Raw genomic sequence first — 21,074 nt, forward strand, 5'->3', positions numbered from 1 at the left:
GGCAGGCCTTGCCCAGGAAGTGGGGCGGCAGGTGCCGCCCAGGCTGGGCGGCTGCTGCCGCCGTGGCCGGTGTGGACACCGCGCCTCGCTCCGGGAGCCTTTTTGGGAGTTACGGACCTCCGAAAAATATTCCGGGACCTGTTCCGCGATCCTCGCGATATTCCGGACATTTTGAGTACCATATTGACATATTTTCGGTGAACTTCCGAAATAGCCTCCGGTCCGGCCGGACTGTTTGCAGTCCGGGAAAACAGGCTTTCTGAGCCTCAAAATTTGGGTATTCACACTTGAATTAGTTTTGGACCTTCTATATTTTTATCACCGATTTCATTCCAACAAATAGGGGATCTACAATTTCTTCCATACAATGCTTCATAGGGTGCCATCTGAATGGTTGAATGGTAGCTATTATTGTAAGCCAACTCAATTGAAGGTAAGTGCTTATCCTGATTTCCACAAAAATCCAAGATACACATCCTCAACATATCTTCTAAGGCTTGGATGGTCCTTTTTGACTGTCTATCTGTTTGAGGATGGAATAAAGTGCTAAAGTCTAAATGTGTACCTAATGCTTCTTGTAACTTCTGCCATAATCTAGGGGTGAATTTTGGATCTCTATCAAAAATAATGGAAATGGTTACTCCATGTAAATTCATTATCTTATCCAAGTATATTTGTGCATATTGAGATACGGAATAAGCTGTCTTCATAGACAGAAAATGAGCAGATTTTGTTAATTTATCCATAATTACCCATATGGAATCATAGCCTACAGATGTTCTTGGTAGTCCAACCACAAAGTCCATAGTAATCCTCTTCCATTTCCATTCTAGCAGTGGTAGCTTTTGTAATAATCTAGATGGCTTTTGATGTTCAAATTTAGCTTGTTAGCATGTCAAACATCTTGCCACAAATTCTGCCACATATTTCTTCATACCAGTCCACTAGTAAATATCCTTTAAATAATGGTACATTTTGGTGGCTCCAGGATGCACATTATAGCTTGCATAATGGGCCTCCCTTATTATTTGCTCCTTCAAATCTCTTACTGCTGGTACACAAAGCCGGTTTCCACATTTTAACACACCCTCCTCAATCACAAATTTGAAGGTTTTGCCTAAAGCAACTTCGTTTAGCTTGACCAATTGTGGATCCTCATCCTGAAGGGCCTTGATTTGATCAATCAATAATGATTTAACAATAGAGTGAGCTAACAATACTCCAGTATCTGACAAATCAATTCTAAACCCTAAGTTGTACATATTTGTATGTGTGCTAAACTTCTTAAGGATTTTCTACTTAGTGCATCTGCTACTACATTGGCTTTGCCTGGATGATATAAAATTTCACAATCATAGTCTTTAAGTAACTCCATCCACCTTCATTGCTTAAGATTTAGATCTATTTGCTGGAAGAAATATTTAAGGCTCTTATGGTTTGTAAAGATCTCACATTTCTCACCATATAGATCGTGTCTCCATATTTTCAAAGCAAATACTACTGCTACCATTTCTAAATCATGAGTAGGACAATTAACCTTATGTTTTCTCAATTGTCTAGAGGCATAGAGAATCACTCTATCATCTTGCATTAAAACATAACCTAATCCTATTCTAGATGCATCACAATACACTGCAAACTTGCCTGCTTCGCTGGGCAGTGCTAGAATAGGTGTAGATGCCAAACATTCATTTAACTTACAAAAACTCTCCTCACATCTATTATTCCATTCAAATTTTACTCATTCATTGAGTAATTTAGTAATTGGTTCAGTTATCTTAGAAAAGTCTTTTACAAATCTCCTATAATGACCAGCCAATCCTAGAAAACTTCTCACTTCTGTTACATCTGTTGGTTAAGGCCAGTCAGCAATTGCCTCAATTTTCTAGGGTCCACCTGTAAACTTTCATAGGTAATCACATGCCCTAAGAATGACACTTTCTCTTGCCAAAATTCACACTTGGATAATTTAGCATATAAGTGTTTCTCTCTCAAAGTTTACAATACTATCCGTAAATGTTCTTCATGCTCTTTCTGACTTTTGGAATATATCAATATATCATCTATGAAAACAACTGTAAACTTATTTAGGTATGGCTTGAAAACCCGATTCATTAGATCCATGAATTTGCAGGTGCATTAGTTATCCCAAAAGGTAGTACCAAAAATTCATAGTGACCATACCGCATACAAAAATAAGGAGTTGCCCCATTCGCATAATTTGGCGGTGGTCCTGTAGCCCCACAAAGCATATTGTAGCTTACTTGCCCAGTCACGATGATTTTCTGCCATTTTTCTTAGTGTCTTCTTGATGTTTTTATTTGCAGCTTTCACTGCCCCTTAGCTTGTGATCGACAGGATGAAGACTTATGATGCTCAATTCCATATTTCTCTAATAGTATCTTTACTTCTACTTGGAACTAAACTTCATCATCTGTCACTATATGATGGGGGATTCCATATCTACATGTCAGATTCTTTTTAATAAATTTGGCCATTTTCTTGGTGCCAATGTTCTTATAATATTTTGCTTCAAACTATCTTGAGAAGTAGCCCACTGCCACCACTATGAATTCATGTCCATTAGAAGCAGGTGGTGAAATTTTGCCAATGATATCTATTCCCAAGCTGCAAATGGCCATGGTGAAATAGAAGGATGTAATTCTTAAAGTGGAATACGACTTAGGTCTCCATGAATCTAGCATTCGAAGCACCTTTTCACAAAAGACATACAATCCCTTTCCATTGTTGACTAAAAGAATCCTTGTCTGAGAATTTTCTTCGCTAGTACTTTTCTGTTCATGTGGGTACCACAAACCCCTACATGGATCTGTTCCATAATCTCTTCAGCTTCTTTCCTCGATACACCTCTTAGCAATACCCCGTCTGACATTCTTTTGTACAACTGACCGTCTAAGACTGCAAATTGTAATGCCAAGCGTTGTATAGCTCTTTTGTCATCACTAATAGTTGAATATGGATAAACCCTTTTAGTCATCCACTGCAGGACATCATAAAACCATGGTTGGTCATCTTCATCGATATCCACAATCCTTCCTCCTTCATAACACGGGATGCTACCTAAGGACATCATAAATGACTTTTTAGGCAAAATTGAAATCTCTTCCCAGGTTCAAGCTAAATTAGCCAAGGCATCTGGTACTCGGTTGTTCACTCTGCTTGTGTGTGCGAAGGTCAATCTTTTGAAATTTTGAATAACAACGTATAGGCAATCAATATAGGGCTTCAACTTGTCTTCCTTGACTTCCCAATTTCTATTAGAATGCTCGATGATAAGTTTTGAATCACCAATAACCTCAACTTCTTCGGCTTTAACCGCAATCAGAGCTTCTAACCAAAATAAGCAGGTTTATATTCTGCCATGTTATTCGTAACTACAAACTGTAATCTCTTCAACATCGGGATAACTTCTCCTTATGGAAATTGTAACAAGACGCCTACGCAGGATCCTTTGCTACGAGTAGAACCATCAAAGTAGAGCTTCCATCCTTTCTTTTCTATCAAGTTCAAATGTTCATTGGAAAAATCAATCTCCCATTGCTCATTATCTTTAATTGGATCAGCTGCTATAACATTTGTGGCTGCTAGTCTTTTGACGGTTTCTTTGTGACATACTCAATATCAAATTCTGATAACATGATTAACCATCTTGCTAGTTTCCCTACTAGTGTTGGTGTTCCATACAAATATCTGACCGGATCCATCATTGATACTATAATTACCTTATAAGACTCAAAGTAATGCCAAAGCTTTCTACTTGCCCAAACCTTATAAGACTGAAATTAGTGTCAAAGCTTTCTAGTTGCCCAAACCATTGCTAAGCAAGTTCTCTCAATCAAGTTATATTTTTGTTCATTTGGAAGAAGCTTTTTTACTCAAGTAGTACACTGCCTTCTCAACACCCGCTTTGTCAGCTTGTGCTAATATGGCTCCAATTCGAGGATCATCCACTGTCAAGTATAGAATTAAGGGTTTCCTTATTTTGATGGGCATAAAACTGGGGGACTTGACAAACATTTTTTATCTTATTGAAAGCTATCTGGCGGTGATCATTCCACTTTACTGGCTGATCTTTCTTAACAACTTGAAGATTGGATCACACACTATAGACAACTTCGATATAAAACTACTGATACACTGAATCTTTCCCAGAAAACTCCTTACTTGCTTTTTTGTCTTGGGCAGCTCCATTTCTTAGATTGCCTTAATCTTGTTTGGATCAATCTCTATTCCTTTTAGTCCTACTATGAATCCTTATACTTTCCCGAGGTTACCCAAAATACATACTTCACCGGATTCAGCCGTAACTTGTATTTAATTACTCTGTCCATGAACTGCTCCAGGGCTGATGAGTACTCTTTTGGTGTCTTAGTTATGACAATCATATCATCAATATAAAATTCTAGCTCCTTGTGGATCATGTCATGAAATAAAGTAGTAGCCATCCTTTGGTAAGTAGCCCCGGCGTTCTTTAAGCCAAACGGCATCACTCGGTAGCCAAAAAGTTTCAAACTCTAGCACAAACACTGTCATGAGCTTGTCCAAAAATGCCACGAGAATCTAGTTATACCATACAAATCCATCCATAATGAAGTAGCATCCCATCATTGTCGCGCTATCAATCAAGATATCAATATGGGGGAGAGGAAAATCATCCTTCAATGATGCTTTGTTCAAATCCCTATAATCCACGCACATTCTGACCCTTCTGTCTTTCTTGGGAATTGGGATTATATTCGCCGACCATTATGGATAGTAAACCACTTCTAGAAATCCAGCATCTATCTGTGTGGTCACTTCCTTTTTAATTTTCTCAGCCATTCTAGTCTTAATCTTCTTCTTTTTTGCTTCAGTGGCTTGGCTCCAAGATATAGAGGATTTGTGTGCTCAACTATAAACATGTCTATCCCTGGCATGTCTTCATAGCTCCATGCGAAGGCTTCCTTTTTGTCCATGAGTAGACTTTAAAATTTTGTGTTTAATTCTAGCGTTAGGTTTGCCCAATTAATAAAATTCATGGATTATCTTTTGTGCCAATATTAAATTCAAGCATGCATGATGAATTAATGTCAAATATGCGCATGTGCTTATATACCCGATGAATGGAACCATCAGGAAAGACATCAAACAAGTAAGCAAAATTAAAGTTCATTTCATTGAAAAGCATCCATAGTTCATTGCAGTCAGACTCATCCTTAATAGAAATTATCACATCAGAAGGAGCTTCAGCTTCTTCAAAGCTCTCCTCTATACAGGCCCAGATCACCTTTAGCACTTGATCCGTAGGGTCCTCTTCTTCCTTGTCAGTGCTCCCCTTCTCTTTATTACCCAGTTCTTCTTCCTTTTGGGCAGCTTGTCCTCTTCTTTGTTGCCTTCCTCGGCTGCTTGTGGCCGCTCAACCCCCTCTTTCTTCGATTCTTTCTCTTATTCCTTCTCTTCTTCAGACTCAATCTTCTAGGCTCAACCACTAGGATTTTAATAACACCCGTAAAGATTTCCAAACCCGGGTATGTTTTCGCTTTTTGCTCAAATGGCTTTATTGGCAAACATGGAGAGGAATGCTCACTCGAACAAACGAAACGTCCATCTATGTCCAACCAGCAGTATATCTTCTGTGGTGTGCTTCCAACTTTATATTGCAGGCCTGAGCGGTTTCTCTGTGTATGAATTTCTAGTAGCTATGTGATGCCTTGTTGGTTCTTCCCAAGTCCTTTTCCTTCTTCATAATTCATCTTCTTAATGATGTTGGAGACAGTGGGCCCCATTTCAGTGCTTAGTACTTAAATCTAAAAATCGATCCATGGGAGGATAACTTGCTTATCTACGTTTAGCGTGGCTACACTCCTTTCACTGGCAGCAGGAATGGTGATGACTTCACTATTCAAAGGAAATTTGATCTTTTAGTGTAGCGTTGATGGTACACCTCCCAATGATTGGTACCATGAGCGCCCTAGCAACAAGGCGAATGTAGGGGGATATCTATAACAATGAATTTAGTCTCCTTGTTGATCAGGCTCATTTTAACCACTGTCTTGAATATGCCTTCCACTTATCTCTTAAAGTCATCATAAGCTCTAATAACAATATCTGAAGGTTCTAGATCAGATAATTCCATCTTGAACTTAGCAGAAGTTTCAACGGACACGCATTCAGAGTTGATCCATCATCAATCATAACATTTTCGGTGATCCTGCCTCTAACCTCAACCTTGATAAATAGAGCTTTGGTTTGATTCCTACCCTCGGGAGGGAGCTCATCATCAGAAAAGGTGATTGTGTGGGGATTATACTGAACCAGCCCCACTAAATCAGATGTTAAATATGGATGATGAAACTAGAATTTTGACCATTCCTTTCAGCAAAGCTTCTCGGTGCTTCTTTGATGAGACGAGTAGGTCCCACATCCTTACATTCACATGGGTTCTTTTCAACTATTTTATCAAAGCATCATCTTTAGTATTTTTCTTTGGCAAACTCGATGAGCTTCCCTTCTCATTTTCTTCTCTAGGTTCGATCATGTCCGGTAGATACATTTAACCACTGTGGGTCATATGGTTCACAGCTTTCCCTTCTTCTTCTTCCTCGCTACTCCACATGTCTAGAGTAACAGGATTCACCATCATCTCATCCTCACTTCCTATCCAAACTTCCTCACTCTAATTCAACCACTCTTCATCACTATCATCCTATACATTCAAAACCATCACATAGATATGCTCTAATAGTAACTCTCTCTCTCTTTCTTCCTCTTCCTCCTTGAACTCGGCCAATACCTCCTTGGGAGTCTTCCCAGACTCAACCATATAAAGATTTTTTAGTGGCGGCATGTTGTGAAAATTTAGAAGTGGATTAGTTCTTGTGCTCGACTTTGAATTTTTTGGGTCAGTCACCTTGCCATTATTAATCAAATTCTTGATCTTATGCCTCAATCGAAGGCAATGGTCAGTGGTGTGGCCTTTACTTTGGTGGAAATGACAATATGCATTGTGATCAATATTTTGTAGTAAAGGCACTGGAGGAGGTCTTAGTGTGAGCGGTCGCAACAAACCCGCTGACTTTATTTTTTCGAATACCCTAAAAAGAGGAGTGTCGAAGTTGTAAATCTTCTTTGTGGCACATTAGTGGCACTCAAATCTAGAATGTCAATTGTTGTGTTCTTGGTGGTACTTAGGGTTTTAGTTGACGAACTTGGTCCTTAAAAATCAGATTTATTGAAATTATCAGCACTGTTCCCATTCTTTCTGTCTTCTCTTATCTTATCTTCAATGGTGGTTCTCACCTCATACACTTGTGAAAACTCTGTCAAAGGCATGAAATACAGCTTCTCTAAGAAAGCGAGTAGATTCCCCTTAATAAAAATCTTGATCCGCTTTTTGGTATTTGGAGGATTCCTCATCTACGTGACATTGGCTCTCCACCTAGCCATGTAGTCAATAAAGGTCTCGTTATTTTTTTGCACAGTTGCCTCCAAATCCCTCAAATTGACACTCATTTGAAGGTTGTAAGCATATTCTTTCAAGAAAAACATGGTGAGCTCATTCCAATCTCTCCTCACCTTTTTTCAAGATTGTAATACCAAGTCTGATCAAGCCCAGTTAAAGACATCAGGAAAATCTTTAGAATTTCTCTTGACAACAGACCCGCCAATTCGATGACAGCTTTGTATTGCATGACATGCACCTTGGGATCACAAGTGCCACCATATTTTGCCACCTTGGTCATCTTGTAGGTCAAAAGAGTTGTATGTTTTAATTCCAACTCTTCATTATTATCATCGTCGATGTCCACATATTGATTCATTCCCTTGGATTTCATGAAGAACTACAGCTTTTCTAGCTTCTTATCCAACTTCTCAAATTCTTTTGACACAACTGGCTCGGGTTCGGTCATCTTGATGGTCATTTTCTTAGCGAAGAACTCCTCATCTTGCCAAGTGTCATCCATGTGCTCTTTTCTTTTGGATTCACCGTTATCCAATCTAGCTAACTGCCATTATCTTTTCAATCATCTTCTTAATTTCAGAAATAGGAATACTAGGCTCAGCCATACTAGAGGTAGTAGTTAGAACTGAAAAATTTGCTTGAACTAGAAAGTGCTCAATCTCAGTGCGGGAGCCCAAAGAACTAATAGGTACTGAACCAGGCAAATCAGAGGGGGTTAAAGGTTCTTCAACTCTAACTAAGCAATTGTGTGCTCTAAACCAATAATCTCTTTTGGAGCTTTATACTTTTGAGGCGCTATCTTGACTGCATAAAATAAATGTAAGCAAACGTGACATGATGCATGAACATGGAGTGGCACACAAAAATGCAATCATATAATCACGACATCATGCACTGCAACTAATGCTATATTCTGTAGTGGCTTTATCATGACTGTTCAAATCCAAAAATCAGAGAAGGGCTTTTGAGAACTATTAGGAGCAAGACGTGCCCTATTTCGTAGCCAAATACTTATAATGCCCCTCTTTCTTTTTTTTCTTTTTTTTTTTTTTTTTTTGTATCCCTTCCCTTTTGCCTCAAGCGTGATAATACTTTAGTAGAGTTCTTTATTTATATACATTTAAGTTTTTTCTTTCTTTTCCCTTTTCTTTTTGGCATTTACAGCATTTGGCTCAAAATAGATTCATTTCATTACTTTTCAAAAGTGTACTTTTTACATTAATTGTTCTTTTGAGACCCTAACTAAATATTTACAAATTTTGAATCTCAAAGCCCAAGAGGTTTTATATGGCTTCACATCCTCTAGAGTGAAGTGTCCAATTTCCACAAGACAGTTGGCGATATTGCACATGAGCGTGAATCGTGCCTCCATACCTTGGAAGAGAGTCATAGGTTCGAGTTGCTCTTGTTTTATTTCGTGCAAGAGTTGGTAAGCCTCTTCTAGTTGGTCTTCTTTTATTGGAGTTGGAACCGGAGGAGCTTCGCTTTTTGGCACTTGGGCTTTGGCCCTGTAATCACTATTGGATAGAGTTCTTTTGGCTCATTTTGCTTTCAACACTTCTCTTAAGTCCTTCGCCCTTTGACGCTTTGAACATCGAGATCGGGCCATAATGGCATATACCTATATGGCTATAATAAACAAGTTAAGTGATGCATGAATAAAGCACAACACAATCATAATAATTATATATAAAGAAAGGGGAAGGGAGTTAGGAAATGCATAATCTCCACCCTTATATCTCCCACACAAGATTCGAGGTCAAAGTCTTTTCTAAACTAGGTTGGGCCCATAAACCATCATGGGGTTTTGGACTGATGTCTCTTGCATTTATTATATGAATGCAACAATCATAAATTATTAAGATATACCTAGAGGAAGGAACTAGGGTCAATTACATAAGCTTTGGTCGAGCTTATTAAGTCTTAGGTTCCATAAGTGAGAATTGGTTGTTTCCTCCATTTTGTTTTGGGTCGAAACAAAAGGTAATAATGGGTTGTGCCAATTCTTTTGATATACCAAATGGTACTTGACTTATGGGTGGTGTATATTGGTGGTGGATCCAAACAGTCAAATAGAGTGAGAGGATCACAACCCCCAATATCACCTTTAGGGTTTAGGGTAGAAAAGAGATTAAGAAGAGATAAATGCATGAATGACATTTATAAGTACAAAAAGTAAACTCATTCTAGAGTTAATAGCATTATTAAAGATTATGAATAAGTGGACAGCCTTTGGAATCAACACTCTTATTCGAACCCAAAATAAAAAATCAGAGATTCTGGGTTTGATCCCTAGTGGAGTCACCAAGCTGAGGACGTGAGATTTTTCCAAAAATGGAATTAGAAAGAATCAAGTCGAACGGGCTTGGTTGATTTTATTTAGTAAATTGATTTTCTTTATTTAACCCATTCGTTTATTCTCGAAAAATGGTTCTCTTAATTCGGCAAGAGTTTTATTAATTTTGGAGTAGCGACCCTTATTAGGAAAATTCTCAAATTAGTCGACTCTTTAGAATCAACTAACTCGGTTTTAAACTAAAGACAGGGTCCGGGAGTTAGGTACGATAGGGGAAGGTGTTAGGCATCCCTATCACTCAGTTTTAAATCGGCCTCCTCGTTGTCCTATGATTCACAATAACTTAAATAATGCAATTAACAAAAAATGAGGTGTAAATACTTTTTGATGCAATTTTGGAAAACTATGTCAATCATACATCTTAATTCAACTAAAGCATGAAAAAAAAAAAACATTCAAAGAAAAGGGGGGAAAGCAGAAAAGATTTACAATCCATACCTAATTTTACAATCTACCCTTAACCCTCCAAATTTTCCAATACCCAATAATTATTACAAACAAGCTTTAATTGAGATCCGTTAAGATTTCTTTGCATTTAGCCAAATTGACAGGCTTTTTCGCAAGTGCATGAAATCGCAACAAGTAATAAAGAATGAGTAGAGTATCGTCTCACGAAGATTTTATACCAAGTACCAAAATTGTGTTAACCTACTATTATTTGAACGACAATAGGGAGAATTATTTTAAGAAATCAAATTAAAAGAAATAAAAGAGAATAAAAAGAATCAAGCAAGATAATTTGATGAAAAGAAATCAAGGATTAAAAGCTATTAGGGATTTTAATTTCACTTAATTCTATCCAACTTATTTTATTAGTTTGATAGCCAATTTTAATCGTTCAAGTAGGGGAAACAATCCTAAAATCACTAACAAGCTTTTCCGATGTATTGTTAGCTATTTTAACCCAGTCTAATTACCTATCTTCCAATAGCGCAATCAAACATGAATTAAATCATTAAGTTTTATGGTTTGTTTATGAATTCATAACCTAAGGTTGTTAATTTATGAAAACCCCTCATGAGCCAAACCATATAGCTTCCGCATAAAGTGATGATTCATGTAATTTATTACCTTTTTCATATCAAAAACCCTTCTCCTAATAGTGATTTATGAAATAAATCAATCTCGGGGAGAAACTCTGCCTGGAAGCCTTAAGTTCAATATTAAATTATACTTTGAACAAGAAAAGCAAATCTAATATTATAAATAGGAATTGAAATTAAGCTCCATCAAATCCCTAGTATGAGAGTTTAGTTCAACATAGTAATTAAATAAAACTCAATTAAACTTGTAAATAATCCCATAAAGAATAATAAACAAAAAGAGAGTTTAGAAATAAAAACTAATTAACAATAGGCTTGAACGACTTCCTTGAATCTTGACACCAATCTTGAGCACTTCAAGTTTTGAAGAGAGAAAACTATGTAGAAAATAATAGAACAAGAAATGGAATATACAATGCATGGATTCTACTGTATGAGATAGTCTTTCTCTTTATATAGACTTTTTGGGGAACTCCGACTTTGTTTAGGAAATAGAATCTTTAATGAGGAAGAAATCGTTTGGGGAAGGAGACTGATTAGGCTTTGTATTTCTCCAAATTAAGACTCTCCCAACATCTAAATAGGATTTAAACTTGATTGGCATGTCAGAAAAGTATCTCATGTGGGTCCATGCAAGTGTCACGGGCTAGAACTGACGTTCTCAGCCCAAGGCAAAATCAGGTCTTCAGCCTGGGCGTGATATCTGGCACAGCCTGGGCGTGCTAGGCTCTGAGTCCCCAAGGTGATTATAGCACGAGCCATGCTTGGATGAGCACATTCAAATATCGACAGCTACTTGTGGCACGAGCGTGCTGGCCTCTGAATCTTCAAAGTAGTTGCAGCACGGACCATGCTGGTGTGAGCACGCTTAGAGATAGACAGCTCTTGTAGCACGGGCGTGCTCTATGGCACGGCTTGGGCATGCTAGCCTCTGAACCTCTGTTGAATTGAACACAGCACGGGGGTGTTAGATAACACGCCCAGAGTGTGCCAGCCTTTTTGCTTAGAACACTCTTTTCTGTATTTTTGGCTGGCTTTCTATAAAAATGCTACAAAATTCCCCAAGATCAAGTGAAATGTGATTCAAGAAGTTTTAAATAAAAATATAAATAAAACTAAATGAAAACTAATTAAAGGAATTAAAAATACTAAAAACCCTAATAAAAACTATATTAAAAAATACTATCAAAATAATATCCGTCAAAATTCCCCAAATTTAAACCATTGCTTGTCCTCAAGCAACAAAACTAAAAATAAAGGGAAAACACAAGCTAAACAAACTAACAAAGCTAGCTTAATATGGTTGGAGATAATTATTCATAATTTCAAAAATATCAAAAATTATTAACATTAGAATAAATCAAGTGTTTCCTATGCTAATTATATTCTGGTAAAAATTCAATATTCAATAAAACACATTCCTCAATTTAAACACAAGTTAATAAGATTTTCAACACCAAAAATAATTCAACCTATGACAAATAGAATATGAATTTTCACAAAAATTATTTAACCTTTAAATAAAATGTTTAACAATATAAATCTAATATTCCTATATGCAAAATTAGAAATCCATTCTCCTCAAATAAAATGCACACAATTAGAAAGATCGAAAGATCTTTATTTAGGTTGTAATAGATTTTAGGGATATATTTTAACTAAACAAGGGAAATGATTAAAGGATAAACAAAATACACAAAGAATGCATAATCTCAAGATTTTCACTACATCAAAACATTTTTTTGTTTTTTCAAAAGAAAGATTACTATGGAATAATTTACTACCATAATATTAGAGACCATTTGGCAAGGATTATTCTTCTTAATATTAATATTTTGATAACAACTTCCTTGCTATAATTCTCCAAACTTGAATTTTGATACCTTTATTTCATAGGGTGATCTCTTTTTTTTTTTTCCCTTTGATTGTTAGCATTAATGAATTAACTCTCCTTTTTATTCCTTTATATATATATATATATATATATATATATATATATATATATATATATTAATGTAGCTAAACCTCATAATTATATATTCTTGTACTAAGGGTAAGGATTCGAACTTGGTTTAATGGCTAGGTTAAACGAAGGTAAATAATAAATTTTGGATAATAGGCTTCAAATTGGTTGTAAAGGTCATAATTTAATTTAGGTGGCCTAGGCTAGATATGAAGTTCAACAAAAAATGCCGAAAATCATCTCTTTCTAAATGTAAGTATTTAAAAATTTACCTCAAAGGGAATTCTAATTTGTTCTAGGAATGCCAAGGTTAAATAAATTTTGATTAAAACATACCTATATATCATAAAATTCACAAAAATCAGTGTTCATGATCTTAAAATAAATGGTTAAATCAAAGACTCATGTTAAGTTAAAAATTTAAATTAAAGCTTAAATATACTAGACTAGAAAAACACTAAATTTATCACATATTACTAAATTATGATAATTTTCAAGCTTACTTGCAATTATTCCAACCATATTAAGCCAATGAAACAAATAAAAGTAAAATTTTTCTTCCCCAACTTTATCTAGCACGTTGTCCCCAATGTGCGTAAAATCATTTCCCCAAACTTATCATATTATCAAGAATGTGTCAAAAGAATATGAAAGCTGAGAAACTATTACCACCATTGTATTGAAAAATACAATATACTATAAGAGCCAGGCGCCGAGAATTCTCAAAGCTACGAAAAAGAATCACTAAAAACAAAGCACATTATAGGCGAAATACTTAATACGGACAAGAACACGATCTGAAAATAAATTAAGAACTAAAAGAAGTGCAAACCAATAAAATAAAAACAAAAGGAACCAACAATGAAAAACAATCGTTCCTCAGGTGGTGGAGGTGGATGCGGCTGCAGCTACTATATCACAGTTTGGAGTTGACTAGCGATTCCCTGATATTGGCTTTGCATGATATCTATTTGAGACTCAAGGCTCCCATGCATAATTTCTATGGATTGGAACCAGTCAGAAATCATGGTCTCCATTCCTTGAAAATGAGCATCAAACATGTCCATTTTAGACATCATATGTGCGAGAACCTCTTCGTTGGACAAACCGGACGCTCCATGAGAGGAAGGACCAGCTCCAGATGTACCTGCACTAGAAAAAGGACCAAAACTAGGGAAGGTATATGGAATATCCTCCTCCATATTAGTATCACCAGCCTCTTCAGTTTTATAAACATTAGGTCTTGCTTCTTAGGATCCCACAATACGGAACGCATCCCCTACCTTCTCTACTAACCTCATATGCACCATGACATCTATGTCAAGTCTAGTACCCTTTCCACCTCCCACAATGTTATAGACAGGTCGAACCGGATTCCACACTCTCAAATAAGAAGCAATACGGGTCAAAAAGCACCCCATCATAATAGCTTCTTTTCTGCCCTTACAATTCTAGCCCATCGTTTGCATAACCAAAAGCCAACATTAAGAAGTATTCCTTGGTCCATTGCCCAAATAAAGTATAGTTCATTCAGACTTAATACCCCATCACTCTCACTACGTCCAAAAATCATTTTAGCCAAAAATTTATGAATGTATATGCTGGGTTTCTCAAGTTAGAGGCTTTCAATAATCTAGGATTATACCCATTTGTCCCAATCAGTTTTGTCCATGTTCTTCGATCACTAAAATCTTTGGGTATTTGCTTAAGGGCATTCTCAATGGGGAAACCAAATATATTGCTACTCGTTCACCAATAGTTCATATTTTCTGCCAAAAAGTCTAAAACTTAATTTTACTTGGATATTCATCAGGCAACACAAAAATATCAGTAGAATATGAACTCAAAAATTCTAAAGTCATCGGTGCATAAATGAAATCTTTAATAGAAATAAATTTTTTCCACCTAATTCGCTTAAGAGGTTCCAATACAGCATCTCTAAGTCCTACTTTTGCTAAAGCATTCTCATCAATGAAGCGATTGGGTAAAATAGGTAGGAGAGAGAGTTTATTGTACCTTTCTTGTTGTTTGGGCGTGTCGATCTCGAATGGTGGAGGAGCAAGAGCCGTAAGAGGAGGTGGTGATAGGGAACCGTAGGTCGAACTCTTGTTGCCACTGAAGCAGATATGCTTCTCTTGTATCTTGGAGGCATGGTGAATCAAAGAAAGAGAGATAGATGAAGAGTTTGCTAAGGTTTGGTAGAGAGAAAATAAAAGAGAGAGATGAGGGAGAAGGTGGTGAGGGTGTGTTCTTTAAAATGAAAGGAAGTGTATGGTTTTCGCGATAACCGAAAAGGCACAACACAGATTTAAAAAGTCGATTTGCAGCATGGCAAGGGCATGCTGATTCGCACGGCCTGGGCGTGTGGGCTTCTGAGTCTTTAAAGCAGTGGCTGCACAAGCCGTGCTGAAGTGAGCATGCCTAGAGATCGATAGCTCCTCCTAGCACAGGCGTGCTATCTGGCACGGCTTGAGCATGCTACCCTTTGAACCTATGAGACAAAATTTTGTTTACCTAGCAAGGGCATAATATCTAGCACGGCTGGGGCATGCCAGCCTCTGACTTGGAAAGAATTCACCCTTTAGATGGCACGGCCATGCTATGGAGAATCACCGAGGCATGCTAAAGCCTAAGCCTCAATTTTATTTAAAAAGATTGGACTAACAATACAAGAACAAGAATGATTAAAAATTTAGGAGAATGATAAAAAGAAGTAACAAAATAAATCAAAATGGGAGAGTTTAAAGAAAAGAACATGGGTTGTCTCCCACAAGCGCTTTTGTTTAATGTCATTAAGCTCGACGCACTAGACCCAATTTATGCAAGATTTCTGGTGGTTTTGACTGGATCAAAGCCTCCATCTTGGTAAACTTTTAACCGATGAGCATTGACTTTGAAACTCTGATCTTCATTCATTATTTCAACTGCTTCACGTGGAAAAATTTCTTTGAATGTGAATGGTCCAGACCACCTAGAGTGCAATTTTCCTGGAAAAAGAAGAAGCCTAGAGTTATAAAGCAATACCTGCTCACCGACCTTTAGATTCCTCACAATAATGTGCTTATCATGCAACTATTTAGTACGATCTTTATAGATTTTGACATTCTCATAAGCATGGAGTTCATTTCATCCATCATATTTAATTGAAACAACCACTTTTTACCTACCTCTTTGGCACTAAAGTTGAGAAACTTGATTGCCCAATATGCCTTGTGTTCTAATTCAACAGGTAGATGACATGCCTTACCATAGACCGTTGGATACAGAGACATACCAATTCGTGTTTTAAATGCAGTTCTATACACCCAAAGTGCATCATCGAGCTTCTTGGACCAGTCCTTCCTTGATTGTCCAACTGTAGTTTTCAATATTTTCTTGATCTCCCTATTTGTTACCTGTACTTGTCCACTTGTTTGTAGATGGTATGGGGTACCTACATGATGAGTGACACCATATTTTGAAAGAAGAAAATCTAGGTACTTATTGCAAAAATGCTTACCTCCGTCCGTGATTATTGGTCTAGGAGTACCATGATGTCTGAAGGTGTATTTCTTACTAAAGTTCATCACACTCTTGGCATCATTACTGGGAAGAGCAGCGACCTCCTCCCATTTGGAGACATAATCCACTGCTACTAAAATGTATTGAACCGCTTTCTAAAACACGTGTTGCCATCTTGCTCGCTCCAAAATGTCCTCCACATTGAATGACAGAAACGAAGAACACTTTGCATCTCTTCTTCCAGCACACATTGTCTAAAGAGTTGGTCACCATAATACTTGAACAAGAAAGGCAACTCCTAATAGTAATATTTAAGATCGTGAAAAAAATTTTTTCCTTAATTAATAAGAAAGATTGGGAGGAGTATTCTTGCAAGCAAGATAGTTGACTACATCGGCATACCATGGAGCTTGCATATTTGCTAGAAGAAAAAGATGTTCATAGGGGAAGTCTTCATTAATTTGCAACTCTTCTTGCTTTTCTTCCCCCAACTCAAGCCTTGACAAATGATCAGCTACAAGGTTCTCGGTTCCCCTTTTATCACGAATCTCCAAATCAAATTCCTGTAAAAGAAGAGCCTAACAAATTAGTCTAGGCTTTGCATCTTTCTTTTCTAACAAATACTTAATAGCGGAGTGGTTAGTGTAAACTATTGTTTTAGCTCCAGTCAAATATGCTCTAAATTTATCAAAGGCAAAAACAATAGCAAGAAGCTCCTTTTCAGTGGTGGCATAATTTGATTGTGCATCATTCAATGTACGACTAGCGTAATAAATGACATGCAACTTCTTTTCTCTTCTTTGCCCAAGAACAGCTCCAATAGCATGATCACTAGCATCACACACGAGTTCAAAGGTAGGCTCCAATCCAGTGTAGCGATGATAGGAGCTGAAATCAATTCCTTCTTCAACCGGTTAAAAGCATTCAAACACTCTTTGTTAATATCAAAGGAATATCTTAACTAATAAATTACAAAGAGGTTTTGTGATTTTTGAGAAATCCTTGATAAATCTCCTATAGAAACCTGCATGACCAAGAAAACTCCTTACTCCCTTCACTAAATTTGGAGGTGGTAGCTTTTCAATTACCTCCATCTCGACTTTGTCCACTTCAATCCCTTTTTGTGAGATTTTATGCCCTAGAACAATACCTTCACTAACCAAAAAATGACATTTTTCCCAATTCAAAACAAGGTTAGTGTCCTCACATTGCTGCATTACTAGAGAAAGGTTATAGAGACAAGAATCAAACGAAGAACCAAACACAGAAAAATCATCGATAAACATTTAAATGAATTTTTCAACCATGCCAGAAAATATGGACATCATAGGTGCATTAATTGCACAACTCAAAAAGCATTCTCCTATAAGCAAAAGTACCATAAGGGCAAGTGAAAGTAGTCTTTTCTTGATCCTCGGGACCTATAGGTATTTGAAAATACCTTGAATAACCATCTAGAAAACAATAGTAAGGGTAACGTGCAAGTCTTTCAAGCATTTGATAAATAAAAGGTAAAGGGAAGTGATCTTTGCATGTTGCTTTGTTCAACTTTCGATAATCAATACACACACGCCAACCTGTGACAGTTCTAGTAGGAATTAATTCATTATTCTTGATAGAAATAACTATCATACCTCCCTTCTTTGGAACAACTTGAACGGGACTTACCCAACTACTATCCGAGATTGGATATATAATGCCAACATCTAAAAGCTTTATGATTTCAGCTTTGACTACTACCTTCATGTTTGGATTTAATCTCTATTGACTCTCAATTGTAGGTTTGTAGTCTTCTTCCATCAGGATCTTGTACATGCACACACTTGGACTTTTCCCCTTCAAATCTGAAATTGATCATCCTAAAGCCTTCTTATGCTTTCCTAGAACCTGCAACAACCTTTTTTCTTGATCAAGTGATAAGTGAGAGGAAATAATAACAGAAAAAAAGTTGTTCTCACCTAAGAATGCATATTTTAAATGAGATGGAAGTTGTTTTAATTCTTGCTTCGATGGTTCACTTACTTCATCACCTTTGATGCTTTTATTATTAATGTCACCTTTATCAATGGTCACTTTATTTTTAACATTCAAGGTGTCTTTTACACAATCATCAATAACATCAATTCTAAAGCAATCATTATGATCCATAGGAAGCTTACAAGATTTAAGAACATAAAAAATAACTTCCTCTTGACCTACCCTTAAGGTTATCTTACCCTCATAGACATCAATCAATGCACTTGCAGTTGCAATGAAAGGTCTTCCAAGGATTAGGGATCCTTCTCCATCTTAAGCAATGTCAAGAATAACAAAATCAAAAGGAAAAATAAATTTACCTATATTGACGAGCACATCTTCTACAATTCCTCTTGGATATTTGATTGATCGATCCGCCAATTATAGAGACATTCTTGTTGTTTTCAGCTCTCCCATCCCTAGCATCTTAAAAACTTCATAAGACATAAGATTAATGCTTGCACCTAAATTTGCTAAAGCTTTTTCAAAATCCAAATTTCCAATATTACAAGGGATAGAAAAACTTCCTGGATCTTTCAACTTTGGAGGCAATTTATTTTGAATGATTGCATTACACTCCTCTGTTAACATTATCGTTCCTTGATCATCGATCTTCCTTTTCTTACTCAGGATCTCCTTCAAGAATTTCGCATAACTAGGCATTTGAGCAAGGGCTTCAACAAAAGGGATGTTTATTTGAAGCTTTTTGAAAATATCAAGAAACTTGAGGAAACTCTTGTTATCTTGTGATTTATTAAGCCTTTGTGGAAAAGGAATAGGTGGAACATAAGGTTTCACTTCCTCTTTCTCTTCAAGGTCAGTGTGGGGATCTTTTTCTGCTCTTTCTTTTCGTCCTCCTTCCTGGGTGGATCCTCCAATTGTTTGCCATTCCTCAAAGTGATAGCTTGTACCTATTCTTTAGCATTTTTCTCAGTATTACTAGAAAACGTACGCTGAGGTCTAGAAGACACCATGTTAGCAAACTACCCTAATTGAATCTGCAGGTTCTTTATTGCAGCTTGTTGGATTTTGTGATTTTCCCGAGTTTCATTCATGAAATTCATGTGAGATAGAGAGAGCAGTAAGAAGATCATCATGAGTCTTCTTCTCTTGAGAAGAAAAACCTGGTGGTGCATTCAAGGCGTTGTTTGAATTCCCATAAGAAAGATTAAGATGATTCCTTAACCTGTTATCATAAGAGATAGAATATGGGTAGTTCTTCCTTCCTTGATTCATCACATAGTTGAGTTGCTCCAAAGTTTGCAAATTTAAAGAATCCAACATGCACTCTCCAATTCCATTTTGTCCATTACACCTGTCACATGCTTGCATAATAGAATTAATAGAGTTAGTTGTCAACAAATCCAACTTCCTTACCATATTGTCCACTTTGGCATTGAGTGCGTTAATGGCATCAATCTCATGAACTCCTGCAAGCTTCTTCCTTTCAGAGCTGTTTTGATACTAGCTATTGCTTGCCATCTCTTCTATCAAATCATATGCCTCATCAATTTCCTTTCTTTCAAAAAATCCACTAGCAGCCGCATCTAAAGTAATCTTTATATTAGGAGACAATGCATTATAAAAAGTTTGTACTTGTAAACACTTTGGTAAGCTATGATGTGGGCACTTCCTCAATAGGTCCTTGAATCTCTCCTTAGCTTCATACAAACTCTCTTGATCATGGTGGGCAAAAGTCATTATCTCATTGCGAAGCTTTGTGGTCTTTGAAGATGGAAAGAATTTTGCCAAAAATTTTTGGGCTAGTTCCTCCCATGTAGTAAAACTTCCAGCAGGACATGATTGTAACCAAAACCGTGCTTTATCCCTTAGAGTTAAAGGAAACAGTCTCAATTTTATGGCATCCTCAAAAACTTCGTTTTGCTTGAATGTATCGTAAATCTCCAAAAAATTTGTGATATGGGCATTAGGATCTTCACTGGGCAGACCTCCATATTGAATTGAGGTGGAAAGCATTTGAATAATTGCAGGTTTGATCTCAAAATTGTTAGCTTCCACCTTAGGCCTAGTGATACTTGAGGTGGCTCCATTAAAAGAAGGGGTTTTGTAATCTCGCAAGGTACAGACAACATGTTGAGGTCTTCTATTGTTATTATTGGGCCGTGGTGGCATAATCTGATGCTCTCCTGGTAGAGCTCCAACCCCTGTTTCTAAATCATCAACCATATCTGCTTGTTGCTCTTGTTCGCTTTCTCATATTCTCCTAGCAGCATTGTTCCTATGAAAAATCATTTCAATTTCTGGATCAAAGACTAAGGGTTCAGTTCTATAAGATCTTTGCATAAGCACCTGAAATATTATCTAGAAAAAGTAAAAATAATAATAAAACTAAATGTCTAAATTAATGATAGATTAATTAATATTGATATTGGTAACATCAATTCACGGCAACCGCACCAAAAACTTGATAGGCTTTTTCGCAAGTGCACGAAATCGCAACAAGTAATAAAGAATGAGTAGAGTATCGTCCCACGAAAATTGTATACCAAGTACCAAAATTGTGTTAACCTACTATAATTTAAATGACAATAAGGAGAATTATTTTAAGAAATTAAATTAAAAGAAATAAAAGAGAATAAAAAGAAATCAAGTAAGACAATTTGATGAAAGAAATCAACGATTAAAAGCTACTAGCGATTTTGATTTCACTTAATTCTATCCAATTTATTTTATTAATTTGATAATCAATTTTAATTGTTCAAGTAGGGGAAA

The 21,074-nt window shown here is 36.6% G+C and overlaps 1 protein-coding gene and 1 non-coding gene across 2 annotated transcripts; one reads left to right on the forward strand and one right to left on the reverse strand.

The window, feature by feature from the left end:
* Window positions 1–15,641: 15,641 nt before the first annotated feature.
* Window positions 15,642–19,721, reverse strand: LOC110010799 (uncharacterized). The gene is made up of 7 exons (XM_089717283.1): window positions 19,466–19,721; window positions 18,917–19,252; window positions 18,348–18,613; window positions 16,718–16,888; window positions 16,324–16,426; window positions 15,992–16,257; window positions 15,642–15,896 (listed from the first exon to the last, which is right to left on the reverse strand). Exons 1-7 carry the CDS (start codon window positions 19,719–19,721, stop codon window positions 15,642–15,644), a joined length of 1,653 nt encoding a protein of 550 aa, XP_089573409.1.
* A 232-nt stretch (window positions 19,722–19,953) lies between these two features.
* On the forward strand, window positions 19,954–20,060 carry LOC119371421 (small nucleolar RNA R71). The gene has a single exon (XR_005179044.2). It is a non-coding gene; the product is annotated as a small nucleolar RNA R71 (small nucleolar RNA).
* The last annotated feature ends 1,014 nt before the right edge of the window (window positions 20,061–21,074 follow it).

Source organism: Jatropha curcas, chromosome 2, assembly GCF_041381405.1.
Source record: "Jatropha curcas cultivar XTBG-Jc1 chromosome 2, XTBG_Jcur_1.0, whole genome shotgun sequence".
Taxonomy (NCBI): Eukaryota; Viridiplantae; Streptophyta; class Magnoliopsida; order Malpighiales; family Euphorbiaceae; genus Jatropha; species Jatropha curcas.

Coding starts and splice junctions, on each gene's coding strand:
- LOC110010799 (XM_089717283.1), bottom strand. CDS start 19,721: ATGGTAAGGAAGTTGGATTTGTTGACAACTAACTCTATTAATTCTATT. Junction 19,253..19,465: donor CGCCTTGAATGCACCACCAG/GTTTTTCTTCTC, acceptor GCTAAAGAATAG/GTACAAGCTATCACTTTGAG. Junction 18,614..18,916: donor GATAATGTTAACAGAGGAGT/GTAATGCAATCA, acceptor ACATTGCTTAAG/ATGGAGAAGGATCCCTAATC.